This window comes from Neolamprologus brichardi, chromosome 7 (assembly GCF_056152115.1).
Source record: "Neolamprologus brichardi isolate AB-2024 chromosome 7, ASM5615211v1, whole genome shotgun sequence".
Lineage (NCBI taxonomy): Eukaryota > Metazoa > Chordata > Actinopteri > Cichliformes > Cichlidae > Neolamprologus > Neolamprologus brichardi.
Window position 1 is genome coordinate 63,000,087 of NC_142110.1, and position 24,632 is coordinate 63,024,718.

Sequence of the window (24,632 nt, forward strand, 5' to 3'; positions counted from 1 at the left end):
AGTACTGTAACTCTCTTTATAAAACATTAAAATGGAATTGAATCTGCATGTCCAAATGTTTTGTTTTGCCATCATGTCATGCAGACATCTCACTTTCAAATACACTGTCTTTACGGGCTCTGTGATTAAGTCCCTCCACGTTTGTAGATTTTTGGCATAGATTATTACACAATGAACGCCTCGCTGACGGGACTCAAAGAGGCCGTCACACCCTGGATAGGGCCACCAGATGTTTTCTCATTTTGCCAAATTGTTGTGTTTTTTTTTGCTTCTTTAAACTGTATACTTACTTCCACCTACAAACAACGAATCAAACAAAAAAACACTGACTTTGTCCAAATTATGTCTTAGGCCAGGAGAAAATACAGTTTCCTTTTTTATTCCTAACATATAAAACGTAAACAACAACAAAATATTGTTGTTGTTGTTGCAAAATACAGAATTTTTTTCTGTATTTTGCCCCAAAATACAGAAAAAAATAGTCCTAAAAGTAAAGTTTGGGGGCAATAATACCCCATTTATCATTTGCATAAATTTAAACATTACTATAAATATGAAAAAAAAAATTCTACTAGAATTAAAATAGCTGGTGTATGAATCTTTTTATATTTCACATTACTTGAACTATACAACACCAGTGGTGTGCAGATAAGTCAAGGTACATGGCAATTAAATCACTTCAGTGCCACCTGTCACTTGTGTGATAATGTGTTAAATTAAAGAATCCACCAGACCGTGTCACAAGATTGAACACAAACGGGCTTCATTTTATCCAAACACAGCAGTCAGAGTCTCCCAGATAGAATATCAAAAACGGTCCCTATTGTCTCTGTAACACGGCTGGGTTGTTAAAGAGCGTTGGACCGTGAGTACGATCGTTTATCACCTCTGTGGTGTCAAGTCTGAAGATGAGCAGAGGGGAGCCAGAGCGGGCCAGAACCCCGCACCCTTGACTCTGATCGAGCATGCCTTTTCTTTATTTACTTGTCTCTCTGAACAGTTTAACGATTAAACTGTGCTATCTTGCTTATTTTTAATAAAGAAGGGATAAAAGGTGCTGCTGGTGTGCATGTTACAATAAAACAGAGATAGAGAAGAAAGAAGAATGTTGAACATCTCAGTACCTGCAGTGACTTCAGCTCTTCCTTTAAGTTGTTAATCTCCTTGTCTTTTAACTCAGCAGTGACCTGATATTTCCCCTGAAATGTTAAATTCATTTTGAGTGTCAAAAAAGCAATAAAAGCCCAAAGCACAGCACAAAAGAATTCACTCCGAGGGCCAAAACTGTGCAACTGAGATGAGTAAATTTACTTCTCCTCTAAAGACATTTATTGAATAAAATGCTCTATCGTGGGGATGTTTGGGGGAATAAGATTTCTGTACCTTTTCCTCCTCTGTGCTTCTTAATTTGGCCTGAAACTTGAGAAAAGATAATAAATTATTTAGAAAGGTTTTAATACATTGTTAAAAGTCTTGTTTAGAAATGAAAATGGAGGAATAAAAACCACACCTGTTTCTTAAGATTTGTGAGAGACTCGGTGTGTTGCTTTGTCACCGATTCAATTCGATGCTGTAGGGATTCCTGCAAATGAAAGGGAAGACGGAAGAAAGTTACTGATGATCTCATCTATTCTTTGATATTACTTGTTAAATAAAATCCGCTGTACCTTCTCCCATTCCATCTCCTGCTTCTCCAACACCAGCTTACTGATCTGATCCTCAAAGCGGGTTTCTGCATCCTAAACCAAAAAAACTGACTCTCAGGCATCGGTAAGTTCACAATTAGACAAGCAACCAGGAAACACCTGATAAGAACATTTAAACGGGACACCTGTGACTAAGAAGGTGTGATTCAGTCTGAAAATCTTCATCTTTTTCACTCTGTGGGCCAGTGGAGTTGAGCCAAAACTGCAAAGTGCTTTAAGTTTCTTTGGTTCAGTCCTGCGTATCTTTTGTGGAAGCAGTCAGCGACGGGGGAACATTAGAAGGGAGGTGATATTTGTGGAAAACCATCCCTATCCTCCCTCTTCTCTTGGAGAAGGCAGGTAAAAGTCAAGTGCTCACTATATCCAGGGGACTTTTTTATGTGCACGTGGGAGCCGGTTAACTCAGCGAGCTTATTTTATAAGTTCCTATTAAAGTATGCTACCAGCGTGGCACAAAAAAAAGAAAAAAGGAGTACACAGGAGATAAAGCTGTTATTTTTCCACCAGGGAATAATTGCCATGTGTATGTGTGAGTGCATGTGTTAAATGCACAGCAAAGCCTTTCTAAGATCAGCAATCCATGTAAATTAAAACAGGTAACTGTGTATCAAGAAGCCATGTTGCACAATCTCATCTATGGCTTTTCATCTTTTTACCATTTTTGCTGCTGTTCTGAATGGTCACCTTTTATTGGGCGTTAAAAAACAAAAAATGGCATTTGGAAGTTTCTGGGAATAAAAATATGAGTTGGAAAAAGTTGGACACTGTTTCCAGATCACACTAAATCTCATATCACGTGCATTTCATCTCGCAGTTCTTCCCCATTTATGACTCATCTTCACCAACTAAAGCAGCTGGTTACACCGCTTTAAAAAAAAGAGAAAGTGCTGGAATTTGACCTGCTCAGGAATGTCCGGCTCCATCATGACATCCTCTTGCCTCTTAACCTTCCCACCCCCGTGAACGACACAACTACAAAGTGCTACTTTGATAACGGCAGTGCCTGAGGAGGAACAGACTGATATATCATCTAATGTCTGTGTCTGAGTTAACATGACTATAACAATAAAAGCTCAACGACCAACATCCCATTTTTGCTCCTCTAACCTTTAAGCACACTCGGATTTAAAGTACTTGCTGGAGGGGAGAAAGCTTTATTCTTTTTGTTAGTTCTTTACAAATAAATTGACTTTGTGCTCATTGGTTAAGGGCTAATAGGCTTATATGACCCCCTCCCCTCTTTCTTGACATAATGTGCATCATATCCAGCAGGGTTAAACCCACGTAGCCAAAGGGGCACTTGGCTTTCTCTATGGATGCTCTAATACCAACATAACCAATATTTTTGTGAAATTACGCTGCTCTTCAGCCAAACAGAGTCATTAGTGTCTCAGGAAATGGTGATATAATACAGAGGAATAGAGGAAGTGAGCAATACTAGAGACAATACACATAACAAGGCACCTCAAAGTTCAAACAGCTCTCATGTCAGCCAATTCCGAACCTAAACGAGCACAGCGTAATTCCCAGAAAGCCGCTGCTAATAATGACCAGTGTTGACACAGAGCATGTGCTCACGCATCTGCTTATAAATCTTTGCTTTTAGTATTGTTTGAAATTATGCATAAGTCAGTATCGTGTATCATTCTAGTACCAACCAGCTCAGATATTATTTAAATAAAGTAGCTTCAATGCACTAATTTGGAAAATTAATATGAAATGTTCTGCTAATTTATGTGATCAGTATTTAAAGTATGGATGAAACTTGCTTGGAGCTGGTAGATTTTTTAAAGTTAGGAATCAGTGAACTCTGTCGCTAAGCTGCTGTTAATTACTGCTAATACTAGAAGATGGAGAAAGGGATCAAGGCATGACACTCAACGCAGTACCACCACTGCCCACGAAAGGGCTACATTGGATCACTGGTCTATTATACTTGTTACAGTCTTTTTTTAAAGTACTTACGTCTTTTACCACCATGGAGAAACAGAAAAATGCCACCAGAGCCATGACACAGGATGTGATTTTGATTATGAAATTAAAATAAAGTGAACTATAAGGAGATGGTACCCTAATGCCTTCACAGTGACACTGGTTACAACTTTACCCTCCGAATATGCAGCTCCTGTACGGCTTCGAGCAGATTGGTTTTGAATTCCAGCAGCTGTAGTAAGATGTTCCCCCCACTCTCCGTCTGACAGTGTGACCTGGAAAGATTCAGCTCATGTTCCAACACATCTTCTCCAAACTGAAAAAGAAGATCGAAATCTCAAACAAAGCTAAGATTGAAACAATATCATTCATGTAAAATGTATTTTAATCTCATCAAAACAAACCAGCTGATGGATGTTATTTGCTTTGCCTTGCACTGTCAAAATTAGTAACTTACAGTGGTGTGGGTGGGAAGTGTCTCAGACTCTGTGCTAACATCCATCGAGTCGTTTCAGGGCAGCCAAAGGTCCCACTGGGCCTCTTCTGCCTGATAATCCGGCGGGGTGGGAGTGGGGCGCATTTTGTTGGAAAGGTTAATAGAATAGACGGTTTAATAAGCAGTAACATCTCTGCCTTTCCACTTATGAGCTTACAGGCTTATAATTACTTCCTCATCTGCAATTTTTACCCCTAAATGATTTTAGTAGAAATAATAGAGAAGAACATTAAGGCCTCGTAATGCTTCTCAATCACTGCAGTCTGACCTAATGGCTTTGAAATGACTGTTAGGGCTTTTTTCTTTCTTTGTTTTACACCGCTTCCATTGCGATGAGAAGATAACACCTCGATAAGCCATCCAGGTTCAAATGAACCAGCCCATCGACACTAATAGGGGTCAGAGCAATAACACTGAATGGACAAATTGCGCTGTCAATGCTTTTTAAATTACCTGGGTTATTTAATTTGACCTGTGGATAGTCCTCTGCAACTGTCCCTTCAACATAACCAAGAAACTGAGTGACACACACAGACACACACTGCAAGCACACACCTACTGAAAATATAACTATTTAAGTGGGAGGTCTCCACTAGCCAATGATCTCTTAATAGAACGGACCTTTTTTCTCCCATTTAACCTGCGCTAGTATCAATCATGTTGGAGAATTAAATGATCCCTGCTAGAATTGGCTACTATCATAAACTGACACTGTGACCCCCGGCTGAGCAGGGAGGGGATTTGTGCAAGCGTGCGTTAGTGTGTCGCTCTCCTGGCGCACTATGTGCACAGCCTGAGTGTGTATGTGTGAATGTGGCAGGAGGGGAGGAAACTGCAGTGTCTTTATTTGCTTTTCCTAGGATTTAGTTGAGCAGGTATTAACTACCACCTCCAAGCCATGAAGGGACAAATTAAAAGAAGTGCCGTAGCCATTAAAATGGAACATTTCTGTCAAGTAACATGAAGTTTGCATTATCTTTGTGTGAGTTATGCTGGTAACTGTTTTGTAATACAACCATAAAAGAAAGTTAAAGAAGCTCTGAATCTGTAATACATGCAATCCAAGTGTGGATACTGCCAACTACTGCAGCACAACAATTTGGCTTCTTTATTTTACCTTGTCAAGTAAAAGAAATGCACGGGTTAAACTGATAAACTCTACTTATTTTCTTTTCATGCTGGCTTACTGTCACATTGTTAATGATATGATAAAGTAAGTGACCTGTGCTTCACCTCGTGTGACCAGTAAAATGTCACGCACACCAAACCTTCTGACCTTAAAAGGGATGTTGTGTTTTTAAAGTCTGAAGCGGCTTGTCTTTCTTTCTAAATTGGAAAACTAATAGGAAAAATATATTTAAACATTATCAAAGTATGCTGTCCTCCTTCCAATAAAATAGAATTTAAAAGAATGTATCAATAATCATACCTTATTATTAAATCAACCTCAAATGAACATCAACATATGCTGTAATATACTGTGGGCTTATTTATGTGTGTGAAAAACTACGTACCCCCCATGATTCAAGCACTTGTCAAACCTCCTTTAGCAGCAGTAAAGGCCTCCTGTATGACTTTATCAGTCTCTCGCATCATTGTGGAGGAATTTTGGTGTCCTTTTTCTTTAAAATGTTAGTTAACTGGATTTTGTGGGATTGGTTTATACAGTTCTCTTAAGGTCCCAGCACACTATTTCAATCAGACTGAGTTCTGGACTTAAACCCACTGACGCACCTTGATTCTTTTCTTTTTCACTCATTCTGTTGTAGAGTTGCTGCTGTGCTTGGGATCATTGTTCTGCTACTTGACCCAATTTGACAAATCGACAGATGACCTCACCTGTGACTCTAGAATATTTTAGGTATACAGAGGATTTCATGGTTGACTAAATGAAATGAAATGCCTTTTCTAGGCAATTGCTTTCTATCGAACATTCACACTCATTCATATTCCAATGGATGCATCAGAAAGCAACTTGGGGTTAGTATCTTGCCCAAGGATATTTGGCATCCTTGGGCAAGAGGCCACCAATCTCTCAACTTGTACATGACCGGCTCTATCTCCTGAACTGCCATAATGAGGCTGTACATTATGGATAAACACCTCCACATTGCTCTTGTTTGTCCAAAGGACAAGACAAAAGTACATTGTCCAACAGACAAAGCCATAGTTGTTCAGTCTTTTTCTAATTGCACTGTCATGAACTTTAACGCTTAGCATGCCAAGGTCGGCCTGAGGGGTCTGATATAGGGCTCTTACGTTTTATGCAGTTTCTCTGAACATGATCTGATCTTGGGGTGAATTTGCTAGGACATCCACTCCTAGGAAGATTTCAACTGTCCTGAATGTTTTACACTTTATCACTGTAGAAAAAAGGACTATTAAAATATTTTAAATTGGCTTTATAACCCTTCCCACAATGGTGGGAAGATATAATTGCTTCTCTAAGATCATTGCTGATGTCTTTCTTCCTTGGGTTAACAAACACCTGAATACTTCAGATGTTAACTGATCATCAGTTGTTGATGATCAATTCATAAAGTACATTTGATTAGCAATAGTAGGGTGTACCTAAGTTTTTACACACCACTTTTTTAGACACCGCATTTTGGCTTAATTTTGTTAAATCAATAATGGCACTCAAAAATGTGTTATTGTTCTGTAGTTCATCTGAGTTTGTATTGATCTAATTTTAAGACCTTGGCCCTTCACTACAAAACGAGTTCAGAGAACCCAGGATACCTTTATACACAAATCTGGTTATGTGTAAGGAAAGGTACTGTATGAATGTGATAAGCACTTTTGGCACTTTAATCAGTAAGACTAGAAGAGAGCTACTATAATAATAAAGTTTAGTCCGTTTGAAGTCAGAGAAGAAAGCTGACATTGTAAGACTCGTCAATATCAGGTGTATCTGATGTGCCCATATTGGTGGTGTTCCTGGATTATGATAACTAATGTTGCTCTAGGTTCAACTGTAGCAAAATCAGTTATCATTATCCTGATGATAACTAATAATCTAGGTGTTAGCAAAACACTAAGGCCCAGATATGTTGATAAACAACACAATAAATGCAGAGCATTCGTTTTTACTGTGACTGTACTGTTGTTCTAAAGGTATTTCCAGTGTTATCAAACTCCCATGCTAACAGAATAAGCACAAACTGTTTAGCCTAGCAAAAATGATTGCTAAAGCTAAAGCCACCTAGTTGTAGCTAACATGACTCTGCAGTTTAAACATACATTTCCATATTAATGCTGAAATACATATTTGTACACTAATTTAACAGAGAAATAAATTAGGCACTGCCATAAGTAAGTACTTCAAATAAAATCTTTGCTTGTTGTTGTAGCTTACCTTTAGTAATTAGCACAGCAAGCAAGATGGCGAACTACAGGAAGCGCACTGGACAGATGCTGAGAAGATTCTCAAAAATGTGAAATGTTCAAAAACTTTAAGATATATAAATACAAATTTAAATATGACAGTAGTTTTCTATAAAATATATAATGCACAAATAAAACGTATGTATGCATAAATTAATAGAATAGAGTTTTAATAGAGATGTCCTATTTTTGCACAATAGTAATGTGACACAGGCAGATGGTCAAGATTTACTTACACCACCTGCAGGCACTCAAACGGAGAAGAAAAAAAAATGCATAACATTTGTTTAAATATTTAAATGAATTTGATATTTAAAATAAATGATCACTCCATCATTTAGTGCTTTTATATAAATTATTTTTTTAATAAAGTGTTGATAAAGCTATGGCTAATGACTCCGCAGAGGATCAGAAGATCTGTTCCCATCATTCATTAGTTGAATCTATGAAAGCAAGTCAGTAAAACACAAAGTTCACATAGTTGAAGACCTCCATAGCCAGAGGTCTCTGTGTGTCTGAGCGACTAGCGCCCTCTAGCGGTTTTATTACAGCGCTGCACACAAACGCCAGAGAGGGCGCTTGTTTGATTGGAGGCTCTTTCATTGAATGCTTCCTCCTGCTTTTATACCCGCCCATTCTCAGCTTTTGTAATAGTCAGAAGCATGGCTTCAATAAAAGAAAGAGCCGCTGCGCTGAACCTTGCGGAGAAATTATGTGTGCGTAATCAAGGTGAGTTTCAGTCAGGTGTTTGCACCTGGCAGAGGCCTGAACTGAGATCTGATTGTTTTTCTCTCATGTTAAGCAAGCGTTGCAAAGCTACACTTACAAACAACTGTGGCAGTGGTCATTTTTAAGGTTTCCTTATTGTGCTTAGTCTAACCTTCCTCCTCAACCCTTGATTTCTCTCCTTTCCCTCATTCTCTTAGAGATATATATTCCTATAAAGGTGTTTAAGAGGTCTCTTCTGTCCTTTTGCATATATCTAATCATGCCCTGCACAAATTGCCTGTAAAATATGTTAAGAGTTTGTTCTGAATGTGCCTTTTTTTTAAGCTCCTTGTGTGGCCTCCAAGCCAGTCCAGTCTTGCACCATGTGGAGCAGCCTTATCTCCCACCTGAAGTCTACTGTGACTGTGAAGCGCAGACGAGTCCTCTTGAAATCCCACAGTGACTGTTTCCTTGGCTCAGAGGGTGTGGATGTACTGGCAGAACACATTGTTAAAGCGAAGGGCTTTGAGGGTGTGTGTTGGTTTGTAGATGCTGTTTTATTCCCATAGCTTCACCTTCTAGAGATCATTTTATTTATAATATTCCCTTCTGTTTGATTAAATTTAAGGTGCCGTCGTGTCTCGGGACAAAGTGGTGTGTGTGTGCCAGGCGCTGTTGGAGTGCGGCGTGTTTGAGGCGGTGGGAACCAAAGTGCTGGGAAAAGACAGGAAACGGGATGCGTTTCAGGACAGCAAGAGCGCTCTTTACAGGTTGGCTACATGAAACAAACTGTTTAAAAAAAATAAAATATTTCTACCTGTGATGGCATTCCCTAAATATTTCATATAAACATGCAGGTTTGTAGACACATCTACTCCTTCAGTAGATGAGTTGGAAAAAGGTGTGCTTGTGAATGGGATCCAAAAGTTCTTCACCTGCGCTCCTTCAGACAGGTATCGCCTCTAAACTACTTATTTATCTGTATTACAGGCACACTGCATATATAACATCTAACCAAAGGTAGCATCAAGTCAAAATTTATCTCATGTATGAATATTTTTATGAATTGAATAATAAATATTACCGTATACTCTCACTGTCCATATTATTAGGTACACCTTGCTTTTACCTTTGGGACTGACGGAGTTATTTTGTAGCGTAGATCCATCAAGGTCTGAATTTACTGTGCCTGAAATCTGTCTCTTGCATTTCAGGCAGGAAGAGCAGACCTGTCCCCCTGCATCGCTTGTTGAGCTGTCCACCCCAGTCCTCTTCACTCATACTTCCAGCCAGCTAGATGCTCCCGCCACTAGCAGCCAATCATTGGAGCTGCCGATGAACAGTCTGAGTCCGTGCAGGGTACAGACAGATACGGGTTTACCACAATCACGTGAGCACAAACCTTTCTTTCGTATCCATCACTAAAGCAATCCTGAACAACTAAACTAAAGCAAATGTTTCTGCAATACATAATGCTGTGGTATACAGCAGGGAATCTGTACTACATAGCTGTGATCATCAGGCAAACTGCATTCAAAGAGACATGTAGCAGATGGTACTGGATCAGCCACAATCCGACATCTCTGAGGATAATCGGAGTACATTAATTCACATGGTTTGAGTAACTTGCACATCTGTTAATTTGACATTAATGCTGAATGATCTATTCAGGTTTTGAGCAATACATGCATCTATCAGGCAATGTTTGATGCCAAATAACATTACACGTGTAGTTTAACAGCATGGATCCTATCATAGGCTGCATTCAGGGGGACAAAAGGCAGCAATACACCTGCACAGGCTGCAACTCAATTAGAGCTTGGTTCCTCTGGCTCGTTCCTGCAGTGGTGGATGAGGTGTGGCAGGAGCAGACCCTGCTCAGGCTGTTAAACCTGGTGGAGCTCCCTGTGCTGGAGGGCGTGCTTCAGTGCAGGCAGAGCCCATCCTCTCCATCTCCAGCCAACCTGGCACACAGTAACCCAGATCTGATCTACAGCAGCAACCACCTGGACCGACAGATCCTCAAGGCCTTCCGAGACTCTCAGTAAGTTTGGATTTTTAAAAATCTTTATATTTTTTTTAGAAATTTGATGTTGTGTTGATCTCACTTGCACTGTTTCCTCCTCATTTTTCAGGGAAGATGAGTGGCTCTGTGCAGCTTTGGACTGTTTGGACTTCCTGCCTGACCAGCCGGTAGTGGAGCTCAGCAGGGAGCTGCCTCATTGTTTCCCTCAAGATAATGAGAGCTGTGACCCAGAACCAGCTGGTCTCAGCGTCCAAGAAAGAGGCAAGTGGTATGATGAGTATCAGAATCGGGTAAAGCATGTAAACACCACTGGTGAGCTATGGTGAGAGACATGTATAGTTTATGTTGCAAATGATGGCAATAGCTTCAAAATACTCAGGTGACAACAGTGCAGAGCACACGCATCTCTCCCCAAGTGGCTTGGCCCAGTGTAAGCTGCTTCTATATGGGACTCTGGTCAAACACTACAGCATCACAAACAGGCTTCCACTTCTGCCGCAGCACATGACTGACATCTACACAGCCATCACGGAGCTGCTCGGTAAGAACACTGGTTCAGACGTGACGGTGAGATTTTTACCGCGTCTCCAACCACGCTTGCTTCTCCTCCAAAGATGCTGAATTTTTAATAACCTCACCACTTGCAGCACAACTGTCTCTTTCATTCTCTCGCCTTTTCAGTAAATGCTAAATTAGATAAGGCTCTCGAGGCTCTGCAACTGTGTCTGAAGCTGCTGCCGCACAGCTGCAGAGATGAGCTCCGTAGGCTGCTTATCTTCGTGTCTCTGGCAGCTGACCCACATGGGATTAAAGTGGACAAGGAGGTGAGAGCAAGTGGTGTTTTTATTTTTTTTGAGGGGGTCTGACATCAAAGATGTGCTCTGTCATCTGTAGATTGAGAACAGGCTGGCAGTGAAGAGGTCTTTCTCCAGGGCGATCCTACACAGCAAGGCTCTCTCCAAAGAGAAAGAAGATCTTATGTTGGTCTTTATGCTAAGCAATGTTAAAGAAATCTTCAAGGTAATAGAATGCTTTTGGTCTGTGTTGTGAGAAAGTGATGATGAATTTTTTGCCTGATTTCTTGCCCCAGTGCAGCAAGAAAGCAGGGAGAAAAAATGATCAAAGATTTGTGCAAGAAATGTTTGTACATATGAACTAAACCCATTGCGATTCGGTCACTCAAACCACTGCTAAGGATGACCTGTAGTTGGCCATCCTTAATGTAATCAGTTATTTTATCTAGAATGTTCTCTTTGGTAACCGTTGCTCAATAAATCTGCGGCTTGTCCAACAACTTAAAATGTGCTTGCATGGGGCCCTGTGTGTGGGGAATGTGTCTCGAAGGTTCGCTTGGGGTGCTGTGAAGCAGAAGATATTATAAAGGAAGACTATGTGGGGAAAATATGAATGGGTTAAATACAAACGTAAAGCTACACAGTTCTTGTTCTTCAATTGTGTTTTTTTTTTGGGGGGGGGGGGGGATTATGCGCAGCTTCTGTAAATTTTTTTAATTTTTTTTTAAATTTATTTTTCTGCTCCAGATACCTGGGGCTCTGCACAAAGTAGTGAGTGACAAGCTGGCTTGCCTCGTACAGGGGAAACAGCCGGATGTGACGGGTAAATGGCTTTTGATTACTTTTGGTAAATGACACAAAACATCAGTTTCCTTTTAAGACGGAGAAACTCTAGAGAACAGATCGCACAATTCCATCTCACTGCAAAACACAAAAGGAACGGTATCTGTAATTAAGTAAAAATACTTTTATCTTTTAACATTAACATGAAGTCTTTAACTCGAACAGGTCGCACATAAGCTTTCTTTCAATGCTCTAAATTAAAGTTTTCTCACTATGACTACACATGTCTATAAAGCATGGAATATTTATATGACAGTCTTTCCGAAAATCTTTAATTACTGATGGAGTGAAACAGTGGCATCCTGAATATCTGCAACAGCAGATTTCCCTCATCTCCACAGAGTGAGGCTCTCTGCTAAGAAAAATGAGCACTGGTGGATCTGCCATAGACTAACTGGCCAGAACAGCTAAGAGGTCATGTAGCTAAAGAGCAGATGCTCCCTGGTGGAGACCATAATCAGCAGAAAAAACTAAATAATATCCAGACATTTCTCTTCAAATCAATTTTAATTAAATTTTCCTCTTTATTGTTGTTCTCCTCGTCCGTTGTGATTCATAAATTGGTCTACGTCATGTGTAGGTTATTGATGTTTCACTGCCCCTAGTGGTGGCAGAATCTCCAGATCCCTTTATTCCCAGCTGAGACTGGAGGTCTGTAGTTATATTAAATTGGCAATTATGCAATGTTCATTTCCTTTAACAGTTTTTTTTTTTCCTTTTCTCTCTTCTTCAGGTTCTACATTCTGTCAGCAGGTCGACAGGAACACTTTACAAAGCTCTACAAAAACCACCACCAACCAATTGCTGTGGGACCTCTTAAACAACATCCACCAGGATACCAAGATCTCAGCCAAGGAGAAAAAGCGTCTTCTTAGACAGTTTCACCTTTCCCACCCAGAAATATTTAACCAGTACTTTGGTGACTCTGCCTTCAGTGTGCTGTAGATCTGTGCAGATTTGTCTCTGCTGTTTTCATTAGTTAGGGTGTTTTTTGCCTTTTACTCGCTTGTTATACAAAAGTGAACCATCTCCACAGATGCATTTTTGACTGACAGTAAGTTTGTGTCTGCATATCAAATGTATAAATATTGAAGAATACTAAAGCATGTACGTGTATTTACTATTGAATAAAATGTCAATTGTTTACAAAATCTCAAATACATCTCTGTAAAATGTGAAACATTCAGCTCTTTGCAAGTATATTCTGCCAATGAACTGGTTTCTGGAAGAGCCTGAGGTGGCCACGTTGGGAACTTCTACTCTAAGGGAAAGCATTATATTTGTTAGACTCTAAGCTGTTTAAATAATTTAAGAGGGTTTTTTTTTTTTTTTTTTTTTTTAAATATATTTCGTTTAGTTGTTAGTGTAGCTGTAGGTTTAAAAAAAAAAAAAAAAACACTGTTTAATCTTTAACAGTTATAGAGTTTTTAAAAAAACGAAACCACTCATTCACACTCAGTTCTCTGTAGATCAGTTTTCTGACTGAAAACTTGAGGGGGTGGTTTCAAACTTTCATAACAATGGAGTGAGTTTGCATTAAAAAAAAAACCCTGCTCAAAAACAATGTTCACTTTCTGTAAATCTGTTACACATAACATAACACGTCTGATATAAATAATCATGTTTTTGTTTTCCAAAAGCCATTCAACCTCATTGTAAAGCAAATCTGAGTTGCAGATGTCACCCATCACTCTCCGTGCTCGGGCCCTAATAAATGTAACGTTTCTGCCGCTGTGTCCGTGTGTGTGTGAGCGATTGGGAGGGGGGCTCGGCTGTTACGTCACGTTAGCCCCACCCAATCCAGGAAGCATCTCTTGATTAGCGGCAACCCGTCAGAGGAGGGCTGCGACGTAAATAAAAAAGCTGGAGTTTCCGAGGATAAACCAAAGCCTTTCTTCTCCTGAGCGCGGTGCCGGGCGGCGGTGAAGTTGTGAATAAACGTGTGTCTGGGTTATGAAGGAGTAGCGGTGTCATAAAGCTTTGTTGTTGTGTTGTTATTGTTGAAGAGAAAGCGGCGCTCACGCTGACTATAAAGCTAACGTTAGATAAGTTGAGCTCCACACCAGACGCGTCTCTTCCCCCCCGGGGCTGCCGAGGACAAGGTTAGTACCGTTACCGAAGCCTGCGAGGACAGCCACAGTACCCATGAGGCTTTGTTCTGTTTACTTCACCTCCTCAGTCTTAGCATCGCACTGCCACACGGATCCCCCCCCCCCCTCCCCTCTCTCATCCTCTACCAGTCCAGATGATGTCATCATTTGAGCACCACAGAAACAAATCTGCACATCTCTTGTTATTTGTGCTCTTAAGTGAGGTCCTTTCACGTGACAGCCACTGCTTCCTGGTGTAGCCCTGCTATACACCTTCTACAAAGACCTGGCTGTATCATAGTGATTGGGCTCTCAGATTTCAAATCCCTGCACATTCAAATCTCCATGTCACCTGTTTTCCTGCAGACTCCAGAATGCCAAAGGAGGCAGACCACATGGAGGATGGAGGAGACAAGGAGTCGAAGGAGGAGCAGAGGCAGGGGGCTTCTGGGGAGACGGTTAGGAAGAGGGTCCGGGCGAACACTCCGAGTCCTCGCAGAGGCAACACTCCACAAGGTGATCAGGCGTATTTTAACTGTTCAGTACTGTCTGCAGGCTTGCTCGTTAACTAACGAGATCACGATCGTATAACAGAGACTTTGTAAAAGCATCAGATTTGTTAAACTTCCTGGTTAGTTTCTGTGAAACTTTGTTTTAATTCAACCCGAATAAACTGGCTAAACACATGAATGTGATCTGGATTAAATGTGTCACAGCCTGTCATGTGACTGAAATGAAAACTGAACAATAGCACAGCCTTGAAAGTAGTGCTGTGTCATACTGCATATTTTGGTATCCATCTGATACCAAGTAAATGCTGATACCAATGCCGATACTTTTAAACCTGTAAAGGCACCTTATTTAGGGCCGAGCAGTGTGCCGTTATGAGATTTATTTACTGTGATTGTGATTACGTACTGCAATAATTAGTAATTACAACAAAAAACACTATTCAGCTTTTCATGTACTTTGAAACCTGGAATATAAATGTGCTCACCCGTAAAGCACTTTGGGTCAGCTTCTGTTGGTTGAATGTGCTATAGGCTATAAATAGATGTGACAATCAACACACAGAGGTTCAGACATTGTTCATAGTGCATGTTTGAGGTGTATTCTTTCATTAAAAAATTATATATACATACATTTATCCACCCTGTCACTCTAGTATTGCTCTGATACCGATACCAGCGTTGGTGTCGATACTCTTGATATTTGGATCGATCCGCCCACCTCTACCTAAAAGTACGTTTTCAAAAAAGATTTACTGGTTCCTGCTGCTCACTGTCATTTCAGGCCTTTGCTTCCCCTGCAGGCCTGTGTTTCTGAGGGTAGGTCATCCATAAACATGTTGGCTGTGAGACCTTCTACATACATGTGAGAATATGTCCTGAATGAGGCAGCACAGATGGTTTAGCAGTCTGGCTGGAGTTGGGCTCTGACCCCGTCCTCTTGCATGCTGTGAGAACAGCTCGGTTCTTCTGTTCAAACATGTGATCTTCGCCCTGTTTTTGACCGCAGGAGTCAGACCATGAATGCTTCAGTTCACAGGCACATGCCTTCAAGCGTTGGCAGATAAAATCTTCTTGTCTGTGGTGCTTGCTTGTTTTGACCAACTTGACTCTTGCAGTCACTGCCAGTGAGTCAATATGTAGAATTGTGAGAACTGTGTACAGAGACGCTTCATGTCAGCGAGGCTGTGTGATGGGTTTATTACTGATTAACTGAATTTTATCTAGAGCTAGTTAAATGTAGGTTTCAAAAAGAAGCAGAGTGACAGATGTATACAACCATTTCCAATTAGCAGTTATCGGTTACACTGTCCATGCAGTATATACATCACCCACCTCTGAAGATTCAGCTGTACCTTCTCAGTAATGACAACTAATTGGTTATGAATTGATTGGTAGGTTTACTAAACCTGGACACACCAAATTTGACAGACTACTTTGCCGGATTGTTGCGCGTTCTGTATTAAAATGCCATGTTTTCTAAGATGCTTGGCAGGTAATATTATTTGGTTTGTGTGCTGAACACAGTAAACTGTGACACGGTGTACATTAAAAACCTTGCAAAGGGGTTTGGAAAGTCCAAACATCAATTTTAGCTCCAGCTGTGGAGGATGCTAGCCCTTGAAAATGTAAACAAAAACCTCAAAACAAAACACTCCTCCAAAGCCATATATCCACATGAGTACTACTAAATATGTGACACAGTGTTGTCCACTTAAAAACAGCTTGGACTTGTATAAGACGGAAAAAGATTACCTTTGTCAGTTCTGATGTAGAAAATGTTCTCATGTGTTTATTCCCAGATTTAGATTTGTGCAGATGATGACTTCACGAGAGTGGAACATTGTGAGTTTTTGTTTTTGCTCATGGCCGTGAGCCACAACAACAGAGGCTTTGCTTAAAGGCAGGCGTGCTGCTGAACAGAGAGCTTTGTTTAGACTCTGACTGATGCATTGAGGAGATCCACGCTTATTGCACTTAGTGTTGCCTGCTTGTAAAACATTCACTCTAAATCCATTGGGAAGTGAGAGATAATGCGCTCAGTAAATGAGTTTATATCCAGTTTGTTCTCCAGATGAAGGAAACTTTATCTTTAGAAAGAATGACGTGTAATTGTGTACAAATATATACATTTTCTCTTTCTAGCCAGCCCACCCAGGTTTGTCTCTGTGGAGGAACTGATGGAGACAGCTAAAGGAGTCACCAACATGGCTTTGGCTCATGAAATAATGGTGAACCAGGCTTTTCAAATCAAACCTGCGGAGCTTCCTGAAGGAAGGTGAGGACTGGATCTTTTCCTCAGTGTGAGTTCTTTCTTGCTGCAGATATAAACGCATGCGTGTTGTTCTGGAACAGTTTGGAGCGCAGAGTGAAGGAGATCATGCACAAAGCATTCTGGGATTGTTTGGAAGCCCAGCTGAAGGAGGATCCACCGTCATATGAACACGCCATCAAACTTCTGGCTGAGATCAAAGAGGTGAGATGCTGAAGCCCGCATTCATTCGTGTTCTTCAATCATCCTTCTCTAGATTTAACCAACCTCTTTTAACCTCTCGTCTCCCCTCTTTTAGACACTGCTGTCTTTCTTGCTACCAGGCCACGGCCGTCTGCGCTCTCAGATTGAGGAGGTTTTGGACTTGCCCCTGATCCAGCAGGAAGCTGAAAATGGAGCTCTTGACATCGGTCGTCTGTCCCAGTTCATTGTGTGGATGATGGGCTCACTTTGCGCCCCCAGCAGAGACGAGGACATCCAGAAGCTGAAGCAGATCACCGAAGTTGTGCCTCTGCTCAAGTAAGCCACGGAAGACAGGTCATCATTAGCTCTGCATGTTCCAGGCTGTGGTTTATTTTTAGATAGTGTAATTTCATTCCCATCAGATCATGCAGCTCTCAGCTTGTATAAGAGCGGCTGTTCGTTGATTATAGCTCAAAGCGCTATTAACAACTTCTTAGTACAGATCCAGACTTACCAAGACTGAATTAAAAGTTTGGCTTGTCATGAAATGTGTATATTTCATCATCAGTGCTTAGAGTTTGCCTATTTTTTCCATCTGTCATGTTTTAGGGCCATATTTTCAGTGCTGGACCTGATGAAGGTGGACATGGCTAACTTTGCCCTGAGCAGCATCAGACCACATCTGATGCAACAGTCTGTTGAATATGAGAGGAACAAGTTCCAGGAGTTTTTGGAGAAACAACCAAGTAAGGGATATAACTTTCATATTTACTGTTATGAGCATTATTAGCATTAAACATTACATAAGATTATTTCAATTTCAAATTCCTTTAATTTTAAATATGTTTATATTGTCTATCCTGTAAAATAGTCAGATGTCTATTCTTATTAATGCACAGAATTCATCTGCTTGCTGCTACTACTGCACATTCACCCAATGTATATACTATATATATATATAATGTTCTTCCTCTACACCCCCCCCCCCCCCCCCCCCCCCCCCCCCCCCCCATTTTTGCACATGTCGAGGAGCGTGTCAGGTTACTTTTCACTGTGTGTTATACTTGTATGACTATGCATGTGACAAATAAAGAACCTTGAACCTTTAAATAGCACAAAACCCGCAGTGTCTAATTCTACTGTATTCAGACTAATCACCTGCAATATGAAATACACAACCCCAAAACATATCTCTCATTAGCTGGTAGATTTGTATTATTGTTGTTAACTATAAATTACTTTTTTTTCTTGGACACCTCCATAGTATAGAGGTTAGCATTGTGCAATGTCCTTTGCACCATCTTGAGTACTGTGATACCCACTGATTACTAGGGGTTGGGGGAAAAATCGATACTGTGTAGTATCGTGATATTTTGTTTGTTAATAATGTATCGATACAGGGACAGCAGAAATCGATATTTTGTTACAAAAAAGGTTTTTGTGCTCTGACTTCAGAGCATGTTGATCCTTTTTCTGAGCAAGAATGGCAGCAATAAACATGACAGTTTACTTATTTTCATTTAAGACATGTTTTATTTTAATTAAGTTTAAAACTTTTTTATTTAATGTAAAATTATATTTTGTTTTAATTTACTTTCAAATTCTTCAGTTGCTGAAGGGGCTGCATAGTTTTCATAAACTGCATAGTTCAGAATAGCTATAATTGTACCAGATGGTTGCGTTCAGTTAAGTTGGACTAGACTGTAATACAAACCGTTCAGTTTGTCAACAATAAAACTGAAATGAGAGAAAGACTGAGTGTGAGACTTTGATATTAGATAAAATGAATATTGATAAACTTTACCTTTATGTACAGAATCTGAATATCGCAAAATATTTTTAAAAAATGGCACAGTGGTTAGCACTGTTGCCGCACAGCAAGAAGGTCCTGAGTTCAATTCCAACATCAGGCCGGGGTCTTTCTGTGTGGAGTTTGCATGTTCTCCCCGTGTTTGCGTGGGTTCCCTCCGGGTACTCCGGCTTCCTCCCACCGTCCAAAGACATGCAGCTTGTGGGGATAGGTTAATTGGATAATCCAAATTGTCACTAGGTGTGAATGTGCGAATGAATGTGAGTGTGAATGGTTGTCTGTCCCTGTGTGTTGGCCCTGCGACAGACTGGCGACCTGTCCAGGGTGTACCCTGCCTCTCGCTCTATGAAGCTGGGATAGGCTCCAGCGCCCCCCGCGACCCTGAAAAGGGGAAGCGGAAGCGAATGAATGGATGGATGGATTTTTAAAAAATTGCAATAATATCGTATCGTGGGATGTATGGTGATTCCCACCTCTACTGATAACCTCTGTAGCAAGACTGAAAAAGTTGCCCATTTGTCATTCAGAACATGACTGTAGGAGCTGCAGCTCTAATAAGATGTACTACAGACTGTATAAAACATGGATGCAGCTTCCAGATGTGAAAAGTGAAGCAAAGTCAGACTTTTCACTGAAGTTGTATTCTTTTTATTGGCCAGCAATGGGTGACTCAAAAAGACTGGTTATGTGGATTTCTGTTGGAGTATGGCCCTCAGTTTTCTTGCTCTGTGACTCAGGACTGTATCCGCTCAACATCCAGGTTCCAGTCCTATCAAATACAACATAATCTTTATTTTATTAATTATGCTCCTCATCAGAATCAGGCAGTGAGGGTCTTGACGTCTGGATGCCAAAACCTGAACAAACACTTGAGGCTTTGCAATCTGACTTCACAAGCCAACATTGTGACAGCTATATGCGTGTTTTATACATGCAGTTTGTGGTGTCCATTGTTTTCTAATTGCTCATTGCTGTTTGTGAGATATCCAAAGATCAGAAAGGATACAAAATTATATTTTTCTGTATCCAAACATCTTCAAATTTGACTGTTTGCTTTATTAACGTATTTATTTTTAATTTTTTACAAAAGGGAAATACTCAATCTGTCAACCTACGAATGCTGCAGTTATAAGTTACACAATGATTGAATGCTTTTAAAAAGCACGTGATGTACAGGGGTGTAGTCACTCCTGTGTGAATGCCACTTCTTTGTTTTACTTCTACTACTTACTACTTTTTACTTCTGTCTAGTGTAGTCTGAACCTTTTACATTTAACAATACAGAAAACTGAAAATATCTTGGTTATAGATGCCCGTATTATATTCTATAATGATGTAATACCGCTGACTAGTACTGCTATTATTATACTGAATAATAACAATGATCGTTTCTCCTTCAGATGCCTTAGACTTCACTGAGAAATGGCTTGAGGATACAGTAAAAAGCCTGCAAGACTCAGCAGCAACAGGTGGTGCTGCATCTGATTCTTCACTCCACCCCCTCAGTGTTCATAATCATGCCTATCTTCGCCTGCTCAGGTGGGACCACGACTCAGACCCCTTCCCGGAGGTAAACCCAATCAATCCTGGTTCATTGTATCTCAGTGCTTGTTTAGATTTCACTTCTTGTGTTGTACTCTTCATCCTAAAATTCTCCTCTACTTCTATCTACAGACGGTGTTGATGGATCAGGTTCGATTCCAGGAGATGCAGCAGGAGGCTGAACAGCTGGTTCTTCTCTCCTCTGTGCTGCTCATTGTCTACACTACAACTGGGGAGGCCATCTCAGGCCTGCCAGGACTGATGGAGACCCTCAAAAACACTGTTAACGTCTTGCTTGCAGACATGCATACACCGTAAGCACAAAGATTTTTTTTTTTATATATATATATATTTAAAGCTACAGTGGCCAAATTTGCCTTCATTTCTTTCAGTTCACTTCCTCAAGCACTAATTATTCTCTATGTGAATAAACAAAAGGGGACGAATATGACTGAGCCAGAGTGGATTTAATTTGACTTGCATTAATGCGTAAATTGAACGACTTAGGATTAGTTTGAATTTCAAGGTAACTTTCTCTGGAAAGGTCCCATGCTGACATATTCTGCAATGTGCCTGATCTGAATTCAGCAAAAATAAAAAGAGAAACTGTAGATTCCATCAGTTTCATAGATGTGGTGATGTGACTAGTTTAGCCTCATTTAGACAAGAGTAAAGCAAGGCAAGGCAAGTTTATTTGTATAGCACAATTCAACAACAAGGTGATTCAAAGTGCTTTACAGAGACATTAGAAACAAAAACAAATGAAAAGCATGATTTAAAATTGATTAAAACAAGCAAACAAACTAATTAACAAACAAACAAACAAACAAAACAGTATATAAAATCAAAACAGATAAAATCAGTAGTTAAATGTAAGTTTTGAAATTTAAGCTTAAAAGTGTGGATTTGGTGCTTTATTCAAATGCAGCTGAGAACAGGTGAGTCTTCATCCTGGATTTAAATGTTGTGTTGTAGTGTTGTTTCCACGAATTGTATATAAAAGATAATTTAGAACTTTTTTGGACTTTGCTGTCACTATGTTAAGGGTTTTTTGTTTGTTTTTTTCTGATCAACTGGAACCTTTCTGTGGAGTTTGTGTGTTTTCCAACAGTTTTAAAAGATGTGCTTTGTACTAACTATTTAAATGGTAAATGGCTTGCATTTGTATAGCGCTTTACTTAGTCCCTAAGGACCCCAAAGCGAGGACTACATTCAGTCACACACCCATTCACACACTAGCCACAGCTGCCCTGGGGCGCACTGACAGAGGTGACACCGGCCCTCTGACCACCACCAGTAGGCAAACATGGGGTTAGTATCTTGCCCGAGGATATTTGCATCCAGGAGGCAGCCTGGGATCAAACCACCGACCTTCTGATTAGTGGCTGACCTGCTCTGCCACCTGAGCTACAGCCACGCCATTTATTCTAAATTGGCTTAATTTATGAACATGAGAGCAAGAGGCCAAAGCAGTTACAATTTTTTGAGACCGTGTTTGATAGATGGCTATGAAGTACTGATTACATACAGCTTTTTTTTGTAAAGTTAATTGTATCAGAAAAATAAGTTTATTATATATTAAAGGTTGTAGCTTTTCTCTATTGAAAAAAATTCCAAGAAGTTTTGGCTCAAGACAGATGGAAAAAAAGCACTTTTGTCCCACAATACTACCGACTGTCCACTGTTAGCCATTATAATGGAGTAAGGTTTTGCACACTAGGGTAGCGAGTTAGTTACATGACTGAAAACTATGGATAGAAGATGCATAAAGCTTGGCTTTTGTTGTGAAGCTTATTAACTTAACAACTTGTATTGTTATAAAACTAAAGCTTTTTTTTTTGGTCTGTCCTAAGGTCATTTAGTGCACAGGAGGTCTTGGCGACCATTGGGGAGAAACTGTGTGTTGAGCTGAGTCAGTGTCTAAGCCAGCATGGCTACTCTCCATTCTCAGCTGACCGAAAGAGCACTCTGAAGGGGCAAATTTCCGCCGCCATCCAAGCAGACAACACAGTCCGCATGCTGATGGGTAAGAGCACTTACTTCTTACTTCCTTAGAGGCAACACCAGCGGTGCACAGTTCAGTGAAGGTGTTTGTCAGCGGCAGTTAAACTCTCTTCTCTCCTCTCAGAATCTCGGGTTCACAACTACCTTCTGGCTTCCCTGGAGTCCAGCCAACATAAGACCCCTCCTCCTCTGCCAGGAGGTCTGGCTCCAGTCAGCAAGGAGCTAAAAGAGCTTGCTGTTCACTTCAGTCGCCTTGTCAACTACAACAAGCTGGTCTTCTCCCCATTCTACCAAAAGACCCTGCAGAAAATACTGGCACCAGGGGAGAGTCCCAGCACAGACACATAAACTCTGCAGGGAGGGAGAAGAGAAATGTGGAGAGCGGTCTGTGATTTTTTGCAGTTTCCTCTCACTAGTAACGGTTAAGATTTAAAGAAAACAGTCACGGGAGGTGCCCAGAGAAGTATGCACCTTAAACCAAGTCGATTAGAAAATAGACTCACATCTCAGTTACGTTAATTCACAAAGTTGTTAGCTTGGAAAAATGTCAAACCTCATTTGTGACCTATTAGCAGCTGTCTTGGATGAGCCTGTATTCAGTAATATAGCATGGCAGGGTATCATTTGGAATAGTTTAATACCCAGAACTAATATTTGGGGGTATTCTGCATCTTTACCATACGTGGTAGAGTCCTTGTGACTTAGTTTGCGCAATATTTAATTAAAGAAAGAATTCAGGAAGCTAAAGTGTCAGCGTATGTATCATAAAAGTGTCCCAAAGTAGGAAGATATAGGATCTCTTACACAATCCCTTTTTCCTAATTTAGGGAATTCCCCCCAACATCCAACAAGCTCCAGTGCTGCCCCCGCCTGTCAGGAGCTGCCAGGAGATGTTATGGTATTTCACAGATGTGTTTGCTTTATTACGTTTATCAAAAAAGAGCCACAATCTCTACTTATAAAGGGTCATTTAAGTATATTTGAAAGGGAATCTGTTTACTCAGGATAAACAAGTCACCGAGCATTTTTAAAACGAATTTGTGGGGGGAAATAAAGTGTTTTAGTGAATCTGCCTGAATGCTCCTTCCCGTTAGCTCCTGACAGGTGAGGCGGAGCTCTTCTAAAACACTGGCAGAGAGCTTCTTGATGAGTTGACAAAGCTGACCCCTTCAGTGAGATATGTGATGGGTAAAAGCCTTAAAGTATTTAGAAAGCATCAGTACGTTACGTTTTTTAAACTTGCTGCTCATGGCACTGTTTAACTGGCACTCTAAGCAGTTGTGTAGCTCACACAAGTGAAAGAATGAGCAAGACAGCAAATGCCTGCATGTCTTTTACACTGGAACTGAAAGAGAATACAGAGGGTACAAAAACTATACACCTTAATCTTTTTGTAGCATTTAGTTCATGCATCTGTAAGTACTAGTGGATTTTTTTTTTAACAGACAGGGGACTCCTTGCAGTAGCTTCAGAAATACGTACAATAACCCTGCTAAACAAATTCTTCACTATAAAGTAAATTAGTTTCCTTTAATGATAAACCAGAACCAGCCCCAAATCCAAAGGTTGGACTTAAAAAACCAACAAACAAAAAGATGATCTGAATCTCTTCTATACCTGCTCACAGAAAAAGAAGAGGATCCGTTTATCTGTTGGAAATAACGGTGTGTAGACTTTTTGTACCCGCAGTAAGTGAGATAGTTTCCAGCATATTAGATAAAATGAAAATAACCTGCATTATATGTTGTACTGTAATTTTTACTAAGGGACTTGTGTTGTTGACCAACTCGAACTATTTTAATTTAACTGATGTTTACGTATTGATTTTTTGATTGTTTTTAAGAAGGTGGAACATTTCATTTTAACAAGCACTTCTCGTTGGGGTTTGGCTTTTCTCGTGCATATTTTACAACTTACCACACAGCTGGTTGTAACACTGTTTCACTCCTCCAGGCAGAATGACGTCAGCCATTCCCCAAATGAATAACAGTCTGACTGATCACACTGACTACACTTTGAATGTTCGTTGAACATGACAATAAAGCGTTACGTCCCACACAGCAGTCTGTGTGTTTATTTTTGAATCCATCTTCACATCAAAGAGCTTGATTGCGTTCATCAAAAACACTGTGAGGGAAATAAAACGTTTAAAGATTTTATAATAGAGCTCTCATTATTAACTCCAATAAGATTTGGTGCATTCTTCTCTGTATCGCTAGGCAGCTTGCATGCAATACACTTATATAGCGGTAGGTGGCGCCAGATCTCCAATTTAAAAACCAGTACAAGGCGTTGCGTTTGTGCAATAAAAAGCGTGCGATCAAATACTT

At 40.3% G+C, this 24,632-nt stretch overlaps 3 protein-coding genes across 3 annotated transcripts in view; 2 read left to right on the forward strand and 1 right to left on the reverse strand.

The window, feature by feature from the left end:
* ccdc73 (coiled-coil domain containing 73) overlaps window positions 1-7,559 on the reverse strand; it is a 70,494-nt gene extending 62,935 nt beyond the window's left edge. Inside the window, exons 1-7 of the mRNA XM_087844083.1 lie at window positions 7,493-7,559; window positions 4,096-4,185; window positions 3,814-3,954; window positions 1,668-1,739; window positions 1,511-1,582; window positions 1,384-1,419; window positions 1,125-1,199 (exon numbers count right to left, since the gene is read on the reverse strand). Coding sequence (XP_087700209.1) covers window positions 1,125-1,199; window positions 1,384-1,419; window positions 1,511-1,582; window positions 1,668-1,739; window positions 3,814-3,954; window positions 4,096-4,140 — 441 coding nt within the window. The 5' untranslated portion in view covers window positions 4,141-4,185; window positions 7,493-7,559. The remainder of the gene's footprint in view (window positions 1-1,124; window positions 1,200-1,383; window positions 1,420-1,510; window positions 1,583-1,667; window positions 1,740-3,813; window positions 3,955-4,095; window positions 4,186-7,492) is intronic.
* A 624-nt stretch (window positions 7,560-8,183) lies between these two features.
* Window positions 8,184-12,979, forward strand: LOC102792517 (DEP domain-containing protein 7-like). The gene is made up of 12 exons (XM_087844527.1): window positions 8,184-8,250; window positions 8,575-8,760; window positions 8,858-8,999; window positions 9,087-9,182; window positions 9,444-9,619; window positions 10,075-10,273; window positions 10,365-10,516; window positions 10,635-10,796; window positions 10,937-11,079; window positions 11,150-11,275; window positions 11,797-11,872; window positions 12,626-12,979. Exons 1-12 carry the CDS (start codon window positions 8,184-8,186, stop codon window positions 12,835-12,837), a joined length of 1,737 nt encoding a protein of 578 aa, XP_087700653.1. The 3' UTR covers window positions 12,838-12,979.
* A 726-nt stretch (window positions 12,980-13,705) lies between these two features.
* tcp11l1 (t-complex 11, testis-specific-like 1) lies at window positions 13,706-23,739 on the forward strand. The gene is made up of 10 exons (XM_006804768.3): window positions 13,706-13,994; window positions 14,349-14,498; window positions 16,637-16,769; window positions 16,847-16,967; window positions 17,062-17,282; window positions 17,556-17,692; window positions 20,157-20,326; window positions 20,431-20,612; window positions 22,152-22,324; window positions 22,427-23,739. The coding sequence occupies exons 2-10, from the start codon at window positions 14,357-14,359 to the stop codon at window positions 22,648-22,650; spliced, it is 1,503 nt and encodes a 500-aa protein (XP_006804831.2). The 5' UTR covers window positions 13,706-13,994; window positions 14,349-14,356; the 3' UTR covers window positions 22,651-23,739.
* The last annotated feature ends 893 nt before the right edge of the window (window positions 23,740-24,632 follow it).